General features: G+C 39.7%; 1 protein-coding gene across 1 annotated transcript; it reads right to left on the bottom strand.

Moving 5' to 3' along the window:
• Window positions 1–13,962: 13,962 nt before the first annotated feature.
• mrps16 (mitochondrial ribosomal protein S16) lies at window positions 13,963–20,069 on the bottom strand. Its single transcript, XM_053446654.1, has 4 exons — window positions 19,909–20,069; window positions 19,659–19,689; window positions 15,241–15,507; window positions 13,963–14,337 (listed from the first exon to the last, which is right to left on the bottom strand). Exons 2-4 carry the CDS (start codon window positions 19,669–19,671, stop codon window positions 14,207–14,209), a joined length of 411 nt encoding a protein of 136 aa, XP_053302629.1. The 5' UTR covers window positions 19,672–19,689; window positions 19,909–20,069; the 3' UTR covers window positions 13,963–14,206.
• Window positions 20,070–21,765: the final 1,696 nt, after the last annotated feature.

Here is a 21,765-nt window from a genome sequence, read left to right as displayed (position 1 = left end):
TAGATGTTGTGGGCGTCATAGATTCACTTGTTGTGGATTCAGCTGATGTCTGCATAGATGAAGTATTTATGGTTGTTGATGGAGAAGCACTTTGCAGAGTTGTTTTTGTAGTTTCAATAGTTTGGGTGGTTGATTCTGGTATTGAAGTAGTTAGTGTGGTAGATGTTGTGGGCGTCATGGATTCACTTGTTGTTGATTTAGCTGACGTCTGCATGGATGAAGTAAACATGGTTGTAGATGGAGAAGCACTTTGCAGGGTTGTTCTTGTAGTTTCAATAGTTTGGGTGGTTGATTCTGGTATTGAACTAGTTAGTGTGGTAGATGTTGTGGGCGTCATGGATTCACTTGTTGTTGATTCAGCTGACGTCTGCATGGATGAAGTAAACATGGTTGTAGATGGAGAAGCACTTTGCAGGGTTGTTTTTGTAGTTTCAATAGTTTGGGTGGTTGATTCTGGTATTGAACTAGTTTGTGTGGTAGATGTTGTGGGCGTCATGGATTCACTTGTTGTGGATTCAGCTGATGTCTGCATAGATGAAGTATTTATGGTTGTTGATGGAGAAGCACTTTGCAGGGTTGTTTTTGTAATTTCAATAGTTTGGGTGGTTGATTCTGGTTTTGAACTAGTAAATATGGTAGATGTGGTGGGCGTCATAGATTCACTTGTTGTTGATTCAGCCGAAGTCTGCGTTGATGACGTAATTATGGGAACGGATACCGGAGTACTTTGCAGGGTACTTTTGGTAGTTTCAGTATTCTGCGTAGTTGATACTGGCATTGAACTGGTAAGTGTGGTAGACGTTGTGGGCGTCATCGATTCACTTGTTGTGGATTCAGCTGATGTCTGCATAGATGAAGTATTTATGGTTGTTGATGGGGAAGCACTTTGCAGGGTACTCTTGGTAGTTTCAGTATTCTGTGTAGTTGATGCTGGTGATGAACTGGCAGATGTGGTAGATGTTGTGGGCATCATAGATTCACTTGTTGTGGATCCAGATGACGTCTGCATGGATGAAGTATTCATGGTAGTTGATGGGGAAGCACTTTGCATGGTACTCTTGGTAGTTTCAATATTCTGGGTAGTTGATGCTGGTGATGAACTGGCAGGTGTGATAGATGTTGTGGGCGTCATAGATTCACTTGTTGTGGATCCAGCTGACGTCTGCATGGATGAAGTATTTATGGTAGTTGATGGGGAAGCACTTTGCAGGGTTGTTTTTGTAGTTTCAATAGTTTGGGTGGTTGATACTGGTGTTGAACTGGTAAATATGGTAGATGTTGTGGGCGTCATAGATTCACTTGTTGTTGACTCAGCCGAAGTCTGCATGGATGAAGTATTTATGGTAGTTGATGGGGAAGCACTTTGCAGGGTACTCTTGGTAGTTTCAGTATTCTGGGTAGTTGATGCTGGTGATGAACTGGAAGGTGTGGTAGATTTTGTGGGCGTCATAGATTCACTTGTTGTTGACTCAGCCGAAGTCTGCATGGATGAAGAATTTATGGTAGTTGATGGGGAAGCACTTTGCAGGGTACTCGTGGTAGTTTCAGCATTCTGGGTTGTTGATACTGGAATTGAACTGGTAAGTGTGGTAGACGTTGTGGGCTTCATAGATTCACTTGTTGTTGACTCAGCCGAAGTCTGCATAGATGAAGTATTTATGGTTGTTGATGGGGAAGCACTTTGCAGGGTACTCTTGGTAGTTTCAATATTCTGGGTGGTTGACGCTGATAATGATGTGGTAGGTGTGGTAGATGTGGTGGGCGTCATAGATTCACTTGTTGTTGATTCAGCCGAAGTCTGCGTTGATGACGTAAGTATGGGAACGGATACCGGAGTACTTTGCAGGGTACTTTTGGTAGTTTCAGTATTCTGGGTAGTTGATGCTGGTATTGAACTTGTTAGTGTGGTAGATGTTGTGGGCGTCATAGATTCACTTGTTGTTGACTCAGCCGAAGACTGCATGGATGAAGTATTTATGGTAGTTGATGGGGAAGCAGTTTGCAGGGTACTCTTGGTAGTTTCAGTATTCTGGGTAGTTGATGCTGGTGATGAACTGGCAGCTGTGGTAGATTCACTTGTTGTGGATCCAGCTGACGTCTGCATGGATGAAGTATTTATGGTAGTTGATGGGGAAGCACTTTGCAGGGTTGTTTTTGTAGTTTCAATAGTTTGGGTGGTTAATACTGGTGTTGAACTGGTAAATATGGTAGATGTTTTGGGCGTCATAGATTCACTTGTTGTTGACTCAGCCGAAGTCTGCATGGATGAAGTATTTATGGTAGTTGATGGGGAAGCAGTTTGCAGGGTACTCTTGGTAGTTTCAGTATTCTGTGTAGTTGATGCTGCTGATGAACTTGCAGATGTGGTAGATGTTGTGGGCGTCATAGATTCACTTGTTGTGGATCCAGATGACGTCTGCATGGATGAAGTATTCATGGTAGTTGATGGGGAAGCACTTTGCATGGTACTCTTGGTAGTTTCAGTATTCTGGGTAGTTGATGCTGGTGATGAACTGGCAGGTGTGATAGATTCACTTGTTGTGGATCCAGCTGACGTCTGCATGGATGAAGTATTTATGGTAGTTGATGGGGAAGCACTTTGCAGGGTTGTTTTTGTAGTTTCAATAGTTTGGATGGTTGATACTGGTGTTGAACTGGTAAATATGGTAGATGTTGTGGGCGTCATAGATTCACTTGTTGTTGACTCAGCCGAAGTCTGCATGGATGAAGTGTTTATGGTAGTTGATGGGGAAGCACTTTGCAGGGTACTCTTGGTAGTTTCAGTATTCTGGGTAGTTGATGCTGGTGATGAACTGGAAGGTGTGGTAGATGTTGTGGGCGTCATAGATTCACTTGTTGTTGACTCAGCCGAAGTTTGCATAGATGAAGTATTTATGGTTGTTGATGGGGAAGCACTTTGCAGGGTACTCTTGGTAGTTTCAGTATTCTGGGTGGTTGACGCTGATAATGATGTGGTAGGTGTGGTGGGCGTCATAGATTCACTTGTTGTTGATTCAGCCGAAGTCTGCGTTGATGACGTAAGTATGGGAACGGATACCGGAGTACTTTGCAGGGTACTTTTGGTAGTTTCACTATTCTGGGTAGTTGATGCTGGTATTGAACTTGTTAGTGTGGTAGATGTTGTGGGCGTCATAGATTCACTTGTTGTTGACTCAGCCGAAGTCTGCATGGATGAAGTATTTATGGTAGTTGATGGGGAAGCACTTTGCAGGGTACTCATGGTAGTTTCAGTATTCTGGGTTGTTGATACTGGAATTGAACTGGTAAGTGTGGTAGACGTTGTGGGCGTCATAGAGTCACTTGTTGTTGACTCAGCCGAAGTCTGCATGGATGAAGTATTTATGGTAGTTGATGGGGAAGCAGTTTGGAGGGTACTCTTGGTGGTTTCAGTATTCTGGGTAGTTGATGCTGGTGATGAACTGGCAGCTGTGGTAGATTCACTTGTTGTGGATCCAGCTGACGTCTGCATGGATGAAGTATTTATGGTAGTTGATGGGGAAGCACTTTGCAGGGTTGTTTTTGTAGTTTCAATAGTTTGGGTGGTTGATACTGGTGTTGAACTGGTAAATATGGTAGATGTTTTGGGCGTCATAGATTCACTTGTTGTTGACTCAGCCGAAGTCTGCATGGATGAAGTATTTATGGTAGTTGATGGGGAAGCAGTTTGCAGGGTACTCTTGGTAGTTTCAGTATTCTGTGTAGTTGATGCTGGTGATGAACTGGCAGATGTGGTAGATGTTGTGGGCGTCATAGATTCACTTGTTGTTGACTCAGCCGAAGTCTGCATGGATGAAGTATTTATGGTAGTTGATGGGGAAGCACTTTGCAGGGTACTCTTGGTAGTTTCAGTATTCTGGGTTGTTGATACTGGAATTGAACTGGTAAGTGTGGTAGACGTTGTGGGCGTCATAGATTCACTTGTTGTTGACTCAGCCGAAGTCTGCATAGATGAAGTATTTATCGTTGTTGATGGGGAAGCACTTTGCAGGGTACTCTTGGTAGTTTCAGTATTCTGGGTGGTTGACGCTGATAATGATGTGGTAGGTGTGGTAGATGTTGTGGGCGTCATAGATTCACTTGTTGTGGATTCAGCTGATGTCTGCATAGATGAAGTATTTATGGTTGTTGATGGAGAAGCACTTTGCAGAGTTGTTTTTGTAGTTTCAATAGTTTGGGTGGTTGATTCTGGTATTGAAGTAGTTAGTGTGGTAGATGTTGTGGGCGTCATGGATTCACTTGTTGTTGATTTAGCTGACGTCTGCATGGATGAAGTAAACATGGTTGTAGATGGAGAAGCACTTTGCAGGGTTGTTCTTGTAGTTTCAATAGTTTGGGTGGTTGATTCTGGTATTGAACTAGTTAGTGTGGTAGATGTTGTGGGCGTCATGGATTCACTTGTTGTTGATTCAGCTGACGTCTGCATGGATGAAGTAAACATGGTTGTAGATGGAGAAGCACTTTGCAGGGTTGTTTTTGTAGTTTCAATAGTTTGGGTGGTTGATTCTGGTATTGAACTAGTTTGTGTGGTAGATGTTGTGGGCGTCATGGATTCACTTGTTGTGGATTCAGCTGATGTCTGCATAGATGAAGTATTTATGGTTGTTGATGGAGAAGCACTTTGCAGGGTTGTTTTTGTAGTTTCAATAGTTTGGGTGGTTGATTCTGGTTTTGAACTAGTAAATATGGTAGATGTGGTGGGCGTCATAGATTCACTTGTTGTTGATTCAGCCGAAGTCTGCGTTGATGACGTAATTATGGGAACGGATACCGGAGTACTTTGCAGGGTACTTTTGGTAGTTTCAGTATTCTGCGTAGTTGATACTGGCATTGAACTGGTAAGTGTGGTAGACCTTGTGGGCGTCATCGATTCACTTGTTGTGGATTCAGCTGATGTCTGCATAGATGAAGTATTTATGGTTGTTGATGGGGAAGCAGTTTGCAGGGTTGTTTTTGTAGTTTCAATAGTATGGGTAGTTGATGCTGGTAATGAACTGGTTGGTGTGGTAGACTTTGTGGGCGTCATAGATTCACTTGTTGTTGACTCAGCCGAAGTCTGCATGGATGAAGTATTTATGGTAGTTGATGGGGAAGCAGTTTGCAGGGTACTCTTGGTAGTTTCAGTATTCTGGGTAGTCGATGCTGGTGATGAACTGGCAGCTGTGGTAGATTCACTTGTTGTGGATCCAGCTGACGTCTGCATGGATGAAGTATTTATGGTAGTTGATGGGGAAGCACTTTGCAGGGTTGTTTTTGTAGTTTCAATAGTTTGGGTGGTTGATACTGGTGTTGAACTGGTAAATATGGTAGATGTTTTGGGCGTCATAGATTCACTTGTTGTTGACTCAGCCGAAGTCTGCATGGATGAAGTATTTCTGGTAGTTGATGGGGAAGCAGTTTGCAGGGTACTCTTGGTAGTTTCAGTATTCTGTGTAGTTGATTCTGCTGATGAACTTGCAGATGTGGTAGATGTTGTGGGCGTCATAGATTCACTTGTTGTGGATCCAGATGACGTCTGCATGGATGAAGTATTCATGGTAGTTGATGGGGAAGCACTTTGCATGGTACTCTTGGTAGTTTCAATATTCTGGGTAGTTGATGCTGGTGATGAACTGGCAGGTGTGATAGATTCACTTGTTGTGGATCCAGCTGACGTCTGCATGGATGAAGTATTTATGGTAGTTGATGGGGAAGCACTTTGCAGGGTTGTTTTTGTAGTTTCAATAGTTTGGATGGTTGATACTGGTGTTGAACTGGTAAATATGGTAGATGTTGTGGGCGTCATAGATTCACTTGTTGTGGATCCAGATGACGTCTGCATGGATGAAGTATTTATGGTAGTTGATGGGGAAGCAGTTTGCAGGGTTGTTTTTGTAGTTTCAATAGTATGGGTAGTTGATGCTGGTAATGAACTGGTTGGTGTGGTAGACGTTGTGGGCGTCACAGATTCACTTGTTGTTGACTCAGCCGAAGTCTGCATGGATGAAGTATTTATGGTAGTTGATGGGGAAGCAGTTTGCAGGGTACTCTTGGTAGTTTCAGTATTCTGGGTAGTCGATGCTGGTGATGAACTGGCAGCTGTGGTAGATTCACTTGTTGTGGATCCAGCTGACGTCTGCATGGATGAAGTATTTATGGTAGTTGATGGGGAAGCACTTTGCAGGGTTGTTTTTGTAGTTTCAATAGTTTGGGTGGTTGATACTGGTGTTGAACTGGTAAATATGGTAGATGTTTTGGGCGTCATAGATTCACTTGTTGTTGACTCAGCCGAAGTCTGCATGGATGAAGTATTTATGGTAGTTGATGGGGAAGCAGTTTGCAGGGTACTCTTGGTAGTTTCAGTATTCTGTGTAGTTGATGCTGGTGCTGAACTGGCAGATGTGGTAGATGTTGTGGGCGTCATAGATTCACTTGTTGTTGACTCAGCCGAAGTCTGCATGGATGAAGTATTTATGGTAGTTGATGGGGAAGCACTTTGCAGGGTACTCTTGGTAGTTTCAGTATTCTGGGTTGTTGATACTGGAATTGAACTGGTAAGTGTGGTAGACGTTGTGGGCGTCATAGATTCACTTGTTGTTGACTCAGCTGAAGTCTGCATGGATGAAGTATTTATGGTAGTTGATGGGGAAGCAGTTTGCAGGGTACTCTTGGTAGTTTCAGTATTCTGGGTAGTTGATGCTGGTGATGAACTGGCAGGTGTGATAGATTCACTTGTTGTGGATCCAGCTGACGTCTGCATGGATGAAGTATTTATGGTAGTTGATGGGGAAGCACTTTGCAGGGTTGTTTTTGTAGTTTCAATAGTTTGGATGGTTGATACTGGTGTTGAACTGGTAAATATGGTAGATGTTGTGGGCGTCATAGATTCACTTGTTGTTGACTCAGCCGAAGTCTGCATGGATGAAGTATTTATGGTAGTTGATGGGGAAGCACTTTGCAGGGTACTCTTGGTAGTTTCAGTATTCTGTGTAGTTGATGCTGGTGATGAGCTGGCAGATGTGGTAGATGTTGTGGGCGTCATAGATTCACTTGTTGTGGATCCAGATGACGTCTGCATGGATGAAGTATTTATGGTAGTTGATGGTGAAGCAGTTTGCAGGGTTCTCTTGGTAGTTTCAGTTTTCTGGGTAGTTGATGCTGGTGATGAACTGGCAGCTGTGGTAGATTCACTTGTTGTGGATCCAGCTGACGTCTGCATGGATGAAGTATTTATGGTAGTTGATGGGGAAGCACTTTGCAGGGTTGTTTTTGTAGTTTCAATAGTTGGGGTGGTTGATACTGGCGTTGAACTGGTAAATATGGTAGATGTTTTGGGCGTCATAGATTCACTTGTTGTTGACTCAGCCGAAGTCCGCATGGATGAAGTATTTATGGTAGTTGATGGGGAAGCAGTTTGCAGGGTACTCTTGGTAGTTTCAGTATTCTGTGTAGTTGATGCTGGTGATGAACTGGCAGATGTGGTAGATGTTGTGGGCGTCATAGATTCACTTGTTGTTGACTCAGCCGAAGTCTGCATGGATGAAGTAAACATGGTTGATGATGGAGAAGCACTTTGCAGGGTTGTTTTTGTAGTTTCAATAGTGTGGGTAGTTGATGCTGGTATTGAACTGGTAAGTGTGGTAGATGTTGTTGGTGTCATAGATTCACTTGTTGTGGATTCAGCTGACGTCTGCATGGATGAAGGAAATATGTTTGTTGATGGGGAATTACTTTGCAGAGTTGCTGTAGTATTTTCCAAATCCTGTGACGGTTCATCTACTCTCATGTTGAGTTCTGATTGATTGTTCCCCTGAGGGTCGGGTGCTGTCTGTGTTCTCTTCCACTGGTTCTCAGGTTGATCTTGTTTTGCATTTTGATTTCCTGTAGAAACAATGGTTGTGCAAGATGCATCAATTTGTTTGTGACCTTAAGAGCGACTTGCTTCACATTTTCAGTTACACATGGAAGATAACACATCACAAAACATTCTATTGTCATGTCATTGTTTTCAATTTGTCTTATTGGAAGTATCACCAAATAGTTTTTTTACGTTATTTTTGTTATCTCTCAAGTGTTGGTCGAATTCCCATGTCAGTTCAATATTAACTAAGTTTACTAAATTAAAATGCATTCCCTTCAGCACTGTGCAACTGGTTATTTTACTTATGTCCAGATGAACAATCTATCATCCAGTTTCTGTAATGGTTCAGTGGCACACCATTTATTTTCTATAGTTATGAACTTCTCGTCCATTTACAGTCAGTATCACTGATTCCCTTGTTATGCAAACTCTATTGCCTCAATGGAATTTGGATTTATGCCATCATGAGATAGAGACGAGTGCTAAGATGACTGTATCTGTTGAAAACCTAAAGCTGCAATAACTTTTCGTTATGAAGAAAGTTATTCAACTATAAATGTAAATAATATGAATCAGGTAGATTATTAGTAATAAAAGTGATGATTTGTAATGATTACAAAGGTTTGTCAAATATGCTTCCCTAAGTGCAGATAATATTACCTCAGATGTCATAATTTAAAATAAATTAACAACCAATAATTGTCAAATTTTTTTAACCATGCTTGAAAAATATGTGCGTATGTTTTGTACAAATAAACATGAAATATTGTGCGACGAGTAACGTGCAATGTTAAGAATTAAGGGCAGTCATTCTTTTTGTAAGTATGTACAGTGGATATAAAAAGTCTACAGTTTAAAAATGCCAAGTTTTTGTGATGTAAAAAAATGGGACCAAGATAAATCTAGGCATAACTTTTTCCACCATTAATGTGACCTGTAACGTGAACAGTTCAATTGAAAAAACTAACTGAAATCTTTTAGGGGGGAAAATAAAAAAATAAATATAAAATAATGTGGTTGCATAAGTGTGCACACCCTCTTATAAATGGGGATGTGGTTGTATTCAGAATTAACAAATCCCATTCAAATTCATATTAAATAGTATTCAGTACACATTTTCCATCATTTACAGTGACTCTGATTAATCCCAAGTAAAGTTCAGCTGTTCTAGTAGGCTTTTCCTGACATTTTCTTAATTGCATCTTAGCGCAAAAGCCATGTTCTGAAGAGAGCTTCCAAAGCATCAGAGGGATCTCATTGCTGAAAGGTTTCAATCAGGAAAAGGGTTCCAAATTCATTTCCAAGTCATTAGATATACCATGGAACACAGTGAAGAAAATATGGTGACATTACCAAGAACTGGACATCCCTTCAAAATTGATGAAAAGACGAGAAGAAAACTGATCAGGGAGGCTTCCAAGAGGCCTACAGCAACATTAAAGGAGCTGCAGGAATTTATGGAAAGTACTAGCTGTGTACTACATGTGACAACAATCTCCTGTATTCTTCGTATGTTTGGACTAATGGGTAGTGTGGCACGACGGAGTCCTTTTCTTACCAAGAAAAACATCCAAGCCCGACTACATTTTGCGAAAACATACAAGAAGTCTCCAAAAGCATGTGGGAAAATGTGTTATGGTCTGATGAAACCAAGGTTAAACTTTTTGGCCATAATTCCAAAAGGCATGTTTGGCGCAAAGACAACACTGCAAATCATCCAAAGAACACCATACCCACAGTGAAGCATGGTGGTGGCAGCATCAGGCTTTGGGGCTGTTTTACTTCAGCTGGAGCTAGGGCTTTAGTTAAGGTGGAGGGAATTATGAATAGTTAAAAAATACCCGTCAGTTTTGCACAAAACCTTCAGGCTTCCGTTAGAAAGCTGAAGATGAAGAGGAATTTCACTTATCAGCATGACAACAACCTAAAGCATACATCCAAATCAACTAAAGCATGGCTTCACCAGGAGAAGATTAAAGTTTTGGAATGGCTCAGAAAGAGCCCAGATTGGAATCCAATTGAACAGCTGTGGGGTGATGTGAAGAGGGCTGCGCGCGGGAAATGCCCTCGCAATCTGAAAGATTTGGAGCCCTTATGCAAAGAAAAGTGGGCAAATATTGCCACGTCAACATTTGCCATGCTAATAGACTCCTACCCAAAAAGACTGAGTGCTGTAATAAAATCAAAAGGCGCTTCAACAAAGTATTAGTTTAAGGGTGTGCATATTTATGCAGCCAGGTTATTGTAAGTTTTTAATTTTTAATTCTTCCGTCTAAAAGATTTCAGTTTGTTTTCAATTGAATTGTTCACGTTATAGGTCACATTAAAGGTGGAAAAAGTTCAAACAGGATTTATCTTTGTCTCATTTGTTTACATCACAAAAACCTTGCATTTTAACAGGGGTGTGTAGACTTTTTATATCCACTGTGTGTATATCATTGACGACTTTAACTGGGACTAAAATTAATTATATCAAATTGAATCACTGTAAATATACTGCCAAATTATATCAATGTAAAGATTGCATGCAAATTATCATTCTTAATTCAAATGGGTTCTCTATCACTCGTTTATGCAATAAGAATTATAGAAATCATAGACTTACCCCTTTTTTGTACAAAGAACACATTGACTGAAATTAGTATGATGACCACAAAAGCAAGAGTTATGAAAATGTTGGAAATCCTCCTCCAGTTACTGGATCCCAAATAAATCCACGTCTTCATATTCCAAGTCTTTCAGGTAAACATCCAAACGATGCAAAAACGAAGTATTTCAACTGCTGCAATGTTCCTCATTCCATGAATACCTATATATTCCACTGAGGCAGAAAAATGTAGACTTTTCTGTAATTCTCTGTCTTGCCGTAAATGTCAAATGATCTCCCCTTACAATCGTCAATGTACTGGCAGTAAAGTTTGATTCTGCTGGCAGTTGTATAAACATTTGTCTATCGGAGTTCAGTCTCCCCCGTGTGTCATCAATGATCGACTGGTAACTGAGGTTGAGACGGACTACCCTCCCTAAGCAAACCTCTTATTGTGATACGGCACTGTAAGGAACTGTAAAGTTGAGTGTACATGCACACCCAGTGCGTGTGTTTATTACAGTCCAGATCACAGTAAAAGTGAAGTGGTCAAGGACTAAGGTGTGATTGTGTGAGGTAGGTGGGTCTGTTTCAAGGAAAACACAAGTGATACATTCAAAAAACACTCTATTAGCTGTATTCCCCAGACATCTGGCAAATAGTATTTTATTTGTTCTATTGTTGACACATGTTGTTACATTATTTTAGTCCAATATTTATATATTGAGCAACATGTTGATTGATATCCACTGAATTGAATAGGCATTCTATAAATAGATTGTTAAACACAAACCCAGCCAGGTTAATAAGTGGTCTCAATATCTCCAACAATAAATGAGCTGTGACGAGAGTAAGCACAAATATTGTGCTCGATCTCGAGGGCACAAGTTGTTTGACCCTCCACACCTCTGTTTGCTCATTGTTAAATCATTTCTAATTTCATTGTTACACATCAAACAATATGGGTATTTCCTGCTCAATACATTATGGATTGCAGTAATTTCATATTAGAAATGATTATTTTACCATTTTTCCTGATATGTACAAACGATCACCGGTATTGGAAACAACAATGAGTAGAGCTGCAGACCAACGCCCTGCTGCCATGTTATTAAAATACTTTGGGATTCCACAATTTTCATGGAAATGAAGACATTTCAAGAGCAGAGCTGGACTTTGATGCGGACCCCAGGGTGTTGTCAGGTGTGCCTTTGCTCAAAGTAGTCCCTTTATCACCAGATGAATGACGCAAACAGCCCTTGTGGTTTGGAATATGACCCTAAGACAAGTCACCTATAAAACATTTATCTAAATATTTATTATACAGTGCCTTGCATAAGTATTCACCCCCTTTGGACTTTTCTACATTTTGTCATGGTATAACCACAGATTAAAATTTATTTCATCGTGAGTTTATGTAATGGACCAACACAAAATAGTGCATCATTTGGAAGTGGGGGGAAATATTACATGGATTTCACAATTATTTACAAATAAAAATCTGAAAAGTGTTGAGTGCATATGTATTCACCCCCTTTACTGTGAAACCCCTAACAAAGATCTGGTGCGACCAATTGCATTCACAAGTCACATTTGCAAGTCACATAATTAGTAAATAGGGTCCACCTGTCGGCAATTTAATCTCAGTATAAATACACCTGTTCTGTGACGGACTCAGAGTTTGTTGGAGATCATTACTGAACAAACAGCATCATGAAGACCAAGGAGCTCACCAAACAGGTCAGGGATAAAGTTGTGGAGAAATATGAAGCAGGGTTAGGTTATAAAAAAATATCCAGAGCTTTGAACATCTCTCTGAGCACCATAAAATCCATCATAAGAAAATGGAAAGAATATGGCACAACCGCAAACCTACCAAGAGGAGGCCGTCCACCCAAACTGAAGAGTCGGACAAGGAGAAAATTAATCAGAGAAGCAACCAGGAGGCCCATGGTTACTCTGGAGGAGTTGCAGAGATCCACAGCTGAGGTGGGAGAATCTGTCCACAGGACAACTATTAGTCGTCTACTCCAAAAATCTGGCCTTTATGGAAGAGTGGCAAGAAGAAAGCCATTGTTGAAAGGGATCCATAAAAAATCCCGTTTGGAGTTTGCCAGAAGCCATGTGGGAGACACAGCAAACATGTGGAAGAAGGTGCTCTGGTCAGATGAGACCAAAATTTAACTTTTTGGCCTCAATGCAAAACGCTATGTGTGGCGAAAACCCAACACTGCCCATCACCCTGAGCACACCATCCCAACAGTGAAACATGGTGGTGGTAGCATCATGCTGTGGGGATACTTCTCTTCAGCAGGTACAGGGAAACGGGTCAGAATAGAGGGAAAGATGGATGGAGCCAAATACAGGGAAATCCTTGAAGAAAATCTGATGCAGTCTGCAAAAGACTTGAGACTGGGGCGGAGGTTCATCTTCCAGCAGGACAATGACCCTAAACATACAGCCAGAGCTACAAAGGAATGGTTTGGATTAAAGAATGTTAATGTCTTAAAATGGCCCAGTCAAAGCCCAGACCTCAATCCAATAGAGAATCTATGGCAAGACTTGAAGATTGCGGTTCACAGACTGTCTCCATCCAATCTGACTGAGCTTCATCTTTTTTGCCAAGAAGAATGGACAAACCTTTCCATCTCTAGATGTGCAAAGCTGGTAGAGACATACCCCAAAAGACTTGCAGCTGTAAGTGCAGCGAAAGGGGGTTCTACCAAGTATTGACACAGGGGGGTGAATACTTATGCACCCAACAGATGTCAACTTTTTTGTTCTCATTATTGTTTGTGTCACAATAAAATTTATTTTGCACCTCCAAAGTACTATGCATGTTTTGTTGATCAAACGGGAAAAAGTTTATTTAAGTCTATTTGAATTCCAGTTAGTAACAGTACATAATGGGAAAAAGTCCAAGGGGGGTGAATACTTATGCAAGGCACTGTAGTTGACTTTGATTGCTGTGTTACTGGTGCTGAAATGGTGATATCTCTTTGGCTGTCACTTTTTTTACGATATGACTCATTGATGATGAAGACAACAGTAATGCGATTATCTCTTTGAGCTCAATCTGATAAAACTTAATCTTTTTACGATGCAAACGGAATTTGTGGATTTTTGCGGTCACAGTTAAGAGCTTGAAATAGAATAAAATGGAACATAGAAAACTGATGACTCACAACACTGCCCAATGTCATCTGACCTAAGTGAGTGATTCGTTTCCAGTTTACAAAGGTTTCCATAGCACACAGTACAGTTTATGGGTTGAAAGTTTGGTATTGATCCAAAAATGCATTATGTGCTATAACCATAGATGACAATCTAATCAACCAACCATCCCACCCACTTATGTTTCTTTTGTTCAAGTCTGACGTTGCTGACTTTCAACAAAAGAGGGAGGGATGGATGCAAAGTTCACATCATTTTCAATAGAAAATAAATATTGGTGGTTATACATCTTAAAGATTGCACAGAGCATAATGTAAAAAACTGAAACTTAACTACAAACTAGTTCAATGATAACAAATACTTTAATTAGGTCACATGAAATAGTAAGTACAAATAAATTCAATGAAGCATAAGTTGTAATGGAAAAAGTTTGTACATGGAGACCACTGAATCAATCAGGACTATATGTGAGGTTGCAATGAGCTGTACAGCCAACAGGTCAGGAAACAAATCCATCTGTTCTCTTCCAAAAGACCTGTGGCCTCCTTTTGGACTCGGCAGTCACACGGAGTCCCCAGCATTGGTTCTCACACTTCAGCCTGCTCTTGTCCCACCTCCAGACCCTCCTCTGCTCCGGCTACAGTCTGCTCTGTTCGGGCTCTGAGACGCTCTGCCTCCGTGATCGTCATGGGGTGCAGAGGGAAGAATCCCGCCAACCCTGCCGAAAGAGAGTAGGGAGAGAAGACTGTAGCAGAGCCCAGGGTTGCCAAACATGTTGAACGGACTCGAGGAGCTGATGGATCATCGTTTTATGGGATAGTTCACCCAAACATTTTTAAATGTATGTAAATGACCCAGTTTCTACTCGAATACTAATGTCAAGGCAGAAACGGCGTCATTGCAACGGGTTTTAAGCCAAAATGTCCACTGATATCTTCTGACGAGGTGCATTCAGGAAATGCTAGGATCCGATAGCTTAGCCACTTCCTTAAAACACAATGTTAATTCCGCCGTTTCGATCAAATATGAATGTCGGGTCTTGCGGAGACTTGGGTGACACCAAACAAGCAGGATGGAGGAATGTTATGTTCTTTTCTGTTTTATTACATTTGAAGAATAGCTCACCGTTGACTTCAATTGTATTGGATTCTGTTGCAACAAAGTTTACCCCTGATACTCGTCAAGTGTGTTGTGGACTCAATCACTTCATCCATTCCTCCAACAGCATAGTGGTGAGTAGATGATGAGTGAATTTTCATTTCACGGTGAACTATCCCTTTAAGATGATTCTTTCCCTTTATCCATCCATATTATATTTAATTTTTGGCACGTTATCGTACCAACTTGTCAAGTAACAAAAACAACTGTGATATATTAGATGCTTTCATAACCGTGAAAGGCAGATATAATCTGAGGCTACAGTAATAGCAATAGATAGGATTCATGGTGTATGGTGGCAGATAATACATAAAACTAAAAGGTGTATGTGCTCAAATAGTTATGGATGGACCTCCTTGAATAAACATATCAATATGACACGCATAATTCCCTTGACAAGCTGACAATGATATTGTGCAATGTTGATTCGACTTCAAAGAATTCTTGTGTTGTAAATACACACCTAGAAGTTTGGACACAGGGTTTGTCGGGTGTGCGCCGCAGCCGATCCAGTACTTGATTCGGTCGAAGTTGAAACTGACAAGTTTCTCGTTGTAGATGTTAGGGAGGGGATCATAGGAACCCAGCTGCTCAATGTATTTGCCGTCTCTCGCCCTTTTATTGTACGCAGCTACGATGCGGTAAAAGGGTCTGTTGGCTTGTTTGTGGCCTGCAAGAGCCAATCGGATGACAACATAACCCCCATGGTACTTCTTCAGGAGGAGTGATGCTGCAGAGAGAGATTAGCACAGTAAGCATTATCAAAGGGGCAGTATTTTGTAACCCTTAAACACCTCAGTACACCAGTCAGACTTCAAGTCATTTTCAACCCTGCTGTAGATTTATCTGAAAACAAACCGCACAATTAAAATTGTACGAGCTGAAGGGAAGAGGAGTGCGAGGGGGAGCAGTGGTAAAATGTTCAATACTTGCTTTTGCTCAGTGTCTTTCACACACCGATCTAGTCTAAAATCCTATTTTTATTACATTCCGCTTTTAGAAGCCACAGTGAGGTGTGAATTCTATGTAGCTTGTGGTCCTTATGTGATGTTTAGTTTTTCCCTTATTGATATAAAAGGGTGGGACAAAATATAATTAAAAAAATTTAAAGCTATACAAATCCTTGAAAAACAACATGCAACTAGTTTTGCATCCATTTTATTGTCGTGTACATTATACATTGTGAATTGGATGTATATTTATATACAAATTAAGGTTTGATTTTACTCTCTTATCTATGTGTTTTGGACTGTTGGCCAGCAGAAAACAAGACATTTGAAAAGCTTAACTGGATGTATTTGGATTTGTGATGGGCATTTTTTTCAAATCTAAATGTATGTTGAAGCCTTATAATCAAACAAAATCTACTTGACTGTATTCTACAACAAGCTAACGGAAAATGTCATGTTTGTTTTATTGTTTATTTGCAGTTGGGAAAGTCATATATGTGAGGAAGCAGTCCACACCTGGCTGTACTAAATGTAACTCAGACCGTCATAAATGTGAAATACGTTTGGCAACACATTCAATTAACTCAATGTAAAATTGTGGAACACTTTTTAATACAGGCTGCGATTTTATACTATAATTTCCTTGTGAAACACAACTAAAATATCCCTAATGATACTTGGATGTAACGACCATGTGACAAGTGACAGGATCGGGCATTTTAGAGGAAAGAAGAAATAAATTCAACTATGTGTTTCCTCAGATACTGAGTTAAACTAATTTTACAGTGCAGGGTAGAAATCTGAATTTTGGGGAAATCAACATTTTGTCTTACTGTGTAAAGAGTAGAGAGGGTAGAACAGCCACATAATATGTTTTAACTTTCATACCTTGTTCTTACTGAGTAAACAAAGGAATTTATGATTAAAATTAATGATTAATGTTACTATTTGCTTCTCAGTGATCATGACAACGTGAGCATGACCAATAATCAGATAAAAAAAAGGAAAGAGCTACATATTGGACTACGATATATCTAGATAAAGACACAATTGCTCAATGTAATGACGGAACATCATGATAATGACTGGGCCAGAGGAGCATTACATCTACGTGATTATTGCCATGTGGGGTTCTGTGGGCAAAAACCTCTTGAAAAATTGGAGTTTGTAGTTCTTTTGTACTTTTCATCCCCTTTAAAATCTCCCTTAAGAAATGTTTGTATGGTTTGTTTTCTCAGAACTTGGGGTCTGAATTCACCTTCAACTTCATATTATTATTTATCTATTTACTTTTAATCTAGCACTGGTGTTACCAACTGTTTGAATCATTTTATAATGTTTGGTTTTATTTTGTTTTTAATCTTTTCTCATCTGTAATATTTAAATTCTTGTATTTCTGCTGTAATATGGTCCAATGCTGAGTGATCATCAAAATGAATTCAATCATTGTCCATTGTTTGTACTCAATCCATAATTTTTCACTTGTAAAGTACATTTAGCTGTTTTTGAAATGTGCACCATAAATATGTTTATATCATTTTTATTCCGTAGCTCATTTGTAGATTCTCCATACTGTTTGACATGATTCTTGCTTTGGTCATCTAATGGGTTAGTGATGTTTTTAGTCTGTTGTGGGAACCAGTCTGCAGCATAAGTTGCAAAGTTCTGGACCACAATAGATATTAAATTAGCTGGTCGAATTTATCCTGATCTGTGTCATGTTCAGGCTCCTCCATATTAGTTTCGTTATGAAAATGTATTGCCTTGGGTAGAAGAACAATGTAACTAGTGTGATCGTAATCAGAAAGTCATAAATAGAGACCTTCTGATACCAGCACCAAAGTCAAAGTGCCAATACAATGCGGAAATCGCCAGCTCAGGTCACGCAAGTACGAGAATCAAAGTACCGATCTGATACCGCGTTTTTATTTCTAATTCCTAGATTTAGTCACCTCCATACAGAGTAGAAATTTTTCACTTGTAAAGAACATTTAGCTTATTTTGAAATGTGCACCATAAATATGTTTATATCATTTTTATTCCGTAGCCCATTTGTAGATTCTCCATACTGTTTGACATTATTCTTGCTTTGGTCATCTAATGGGTTAGTGATGTTTTTAGTCTGTTGTGGGAACCAGTCTGCAGCATAAGTTGCAAAGTTCTGGACCACAATAGATATTAAATTAGCTGGTCGAATTGATCCTGATCTGTGTCATGTTCAGGCTCCTCCATATTAGTTTTATTATGAAAATGTATTGCCTTGTGTAGAAGAACAATGTAACTAGTGTGATCCTAATCAGAAAGTCATAAATAGAGACCTTCTGATACCAGCACCAAAGTCAAAGTGCCGATACAATGCGGAAATCGCCAGCTCAGGTCACGCAAGTACGAGAATCAAAGTACCGATCTGATACCGCGTTTTTATTTCTAATTCCTAGATTTAGTCACCTCCATACAGAGTAGAAATTTTTCACTTGTAAAGAACATTTAGCTTATTTTGAAATGTGCACCATAAATATGTTTATATCATTTTTATTCCGTAGCCCATTTGTAGATTCTCCATACTGTTTGACATTATTCTTGCTTTGGTCATCTAATGGGTTAGTGATGTTTTTAGTCTGTTGTGGGAACCAGTCTGCAGCATAAGTTGCAAAGTTCTGGACCACAATAGATATTAAATTAGCTGGTCGAATTGATCCTGATCTGTGTCATGTTCAGGCTCCTCCATATTAGTTTTATTATGAAAATGTATTGCCTTGTGTAGAAGAACAATGTAACTAGTGTGATCCTAATCAGAAAGTCATAAATAGAGACCTTCTGATACCAGCACCAAAGTCAAAGTGCCGATACAATGCGGAAATCGCCAGCTCAGGTCACGCAAGTACGAGAATCAAAGTACCGATCTGATACCGCGTTTTTAGTTTCACCGAGGTTAAACTGTAATTTTCTTTCCCCGGAACTCCCTTCATCCTTGCCAGTCCAACACAGCAGTTGTGCTGTAATGCCACTGACTATTAATGCTTTTAGAAGGAGCCGAAGAAGAAATGATCTTCGTTACTCTGGCGTAAGCAAGAGCTTTCTAAAATGTCAGTAATTTGGCAATATTCATTCTGAAAAGTTGCACAAGTAAAACAGCGACATGTACTTTATGCAATTCAAATTAATCTATTTAAATGAAGTAATTGCTAAGTATTCCTAGATTTAGTCACCTCCATACAGAGTAGACAGCTGTTGAAATACTCTATGTAGCTTAGTATTACCACCATCGCCAAGTACGTTGTTCTGGTCTTGAGTTGTTTGTCTGTTTGTTAGAGGGTTAACACAAACCCTACTGGAGGGATTACCTTCATTAAATGTTGGTGTGTTTGAACATTTTCATTGATTTCTCAGAGAATCAGAGGAACTTTGTTATAAAGAAATCTGGCATGATTAGCAGACTATAACTTATGAGTCTGTGTAATTTCAGATGCAAATAAAAATTACAGATCTAGTGAATTTAAATGTGGTTTCATAAGGGGTGATGGCATGCCCTTCTTGTTTCAAATACACTGGTATGGAAGCGCGACCTGACATCAGAATTGGGAAGTAAAAATAGTATCAGAACGTCTCTTATTAATAAACGATGAATCCACCATAAAACTAAACATAGGTTTCTTTTTCCCAGCCCCAGCTGTTGTCCTTGAGTTCTTTTATTTGTTGCTCAACCTGCCACGTTACAATAAAAGTTTATTGAGAAACGCAGACACTTGCGTGGAACATAACAGTAAAGATAAGGTATGTGATTTGCAGTGTTGGGTGGGCCTGGGCTCTTCCTCTCTAGGGTTGCCTAATATGTACATCTTTATTGCGTCGAGCAACTCTCCAGTCTTTGCTGACACCATACAGAATTCCGGAAGATTTCAGGGTGTGCGTGTTGACAATGCATACTCACATAAATGGACCATCGTGTTCACTGGGTTCTCCTGTAACACACAAAACACACTTTTACAGCGGCTTGCCTTCCGCTATTTAACTTTATATACACTTCATATACACTGTCACGCAGTATAACACACGTGCACTGAGGTCAGAGCCTGTAAACCTCACAACAATGTCACTCAACGTTCACAGTGCAGCTCAGTGGGATGCTAGCGGCTAGCTGTAGCATCTGTTTCTGCGCTACGTCAAATTCGCTTAAATACCTCAGAGGACGTTGAAGGACATAAAGTAAAATCCTCCTGCGGCTGTCGCTTCTGTCTTAGAGCTCTGAACAGTTCAGGGGACAGATGTTCTTCACTATTAGTTTTCCACACGAGCAGTAGTGTGACATTTGTCAGGGGGCGGCCATGTTTTGAAGGCGGAAGTGACGTGACCGCCGCAGAGGCGTCTCTGCGTCGCTAGATGGCGGTGTTGCGCCGCTGCTTGCGACGTGAACGTGGAAGAGTCCAAATCAAAAAATAACACGTTGAGTCAATATGAAATAATTAGTTAACAGTCCCGAAATGTTCTTTAAAAAAGTTCCTTTAAATAAGATAGCATAAGATAGCAGATTCTCATTTGACATTTTATACATTTTTCTTAGATAAACATGCTACAGCAATTTCCTAGTATGTGTATACCTGTTTGGCATTAAACCCAGATTTTAATTCTGATTGTGCTTATGATAACATTTTTAATTTCAGATTCAGATTCAGACTTTAATTCGAATTTTAAATTCAGATTTTATTTCCGATTTCACTCTGAGTAGAACTCAGATCCTAACTCAACCTAAACCTATTTTCTTTGTCTTGCCAAACATTTGAACTATTGGAAAGTAAACAAATAACATTACATTACATTTCATTTAGCTGACGCTAACACGTTTAACTTGATAAACACTTGGTTGGTGCTGGACAGAATTGACATAAATCTAAAGATGAAAATGTCCACTCGCAGGTTAATGCTCCCATAAACGTATATTATTTGTCTTCCCAGTTGTGTTTTGGTCACAAGCCCCTCGGCAGGCGAAGGAAAACGATACCTGCCTGTCAAGATAAATGGGAGAATTAACTGGACATTCTCGTCTGGCCCATCCAACACAGGAAAACAGAGCATGGTTATTTTACAAAACATACAGCTTCCTTAATATATATATATACGAAGACAAAAAAAATGTTAAACTAGAAATATTTCTATTTTCTTTTAAATGACATATTCGGGTGGAATTTGAACATGCTGCAAATGCTCTGCAAGCACAGATATGTCATCATACAGAATTACGCCTTTATAAGTGTTTTTGTGGATTTTCTCAGAGAATTAGAGGATCTTTATACATTATATATATATATGTATATCTTGTACTGCGGCTGCTATATTATACTACTGTATTAGTATTACTAATGTACACTAACATGTGCGCAGCAATTTATATTTTAACTGGTTGAAATGGTGCTAATCTTTAGTAATGTATGTACCATTTGCTGTAGTTGTATTTATATCATGCTGAGATCATACATTATAAAGATCTCATGGTATATGTTGTTAGTCAAATCTTAAATTAGTCACTACATCTGTAAATCCAATTTAGTGAGGTAAAATGTACAATAAATATAAAATAACCTATGATATTACCCAGGAGTAGTGCAGTAGATGTATCAGGTATATACATCGTGAATACTCAAATAATGTAAAATTATTTCACTTAACTATCCTTGAGAACTTACGCTGTATTTTGTTCCACTATAATTTTAGAGCCTTATTAATGTTTAGTGGCTGCATTTATTCTACTACCGCTCTCAGTGAATGCCTCTGTGGATAAGTACATTAGCTACGAATGTGGCTAAATGCCTGAAATGCAAGAACGTGTAAATGTGCTCACATTTACCTACTGTTCATACAGCAACGCTTTCTTTTGTCAATGAAAGTTATGGGGCAGAAATTACGATGCTACAGAAACTGATTCATAATTAAGATTAATGTTACGATCTACTGCTCAGTGTGAGTCTCTCTGTGGTCGTTCAATCCCTCACATTGTTGTGTGTGTATTTTCTATTCGACATGTATCATGTATCTTACATCAG

The sequence above is a fragment of the Pleuronectes platessa genome, chromosome 2 (genome assembly GCF_947347685.1).
Source record: "Pleuronectes platessa chromosome 2, fPlePla1.1, whole genome shotgun sequence".
Classification (NCBI taxonomy): domain Eukaryota; kingdom Metazoa; phylum Chordata; class Actinopteri; order Pleuronectiformes; family Pleuronectidae; genus Pleuronectes; species Pleuronectes platessa.
Note: the sequence above shows the minus strand (reverse complement) of the source record. Positions and strands in the feature narration are given on the sequence as shown.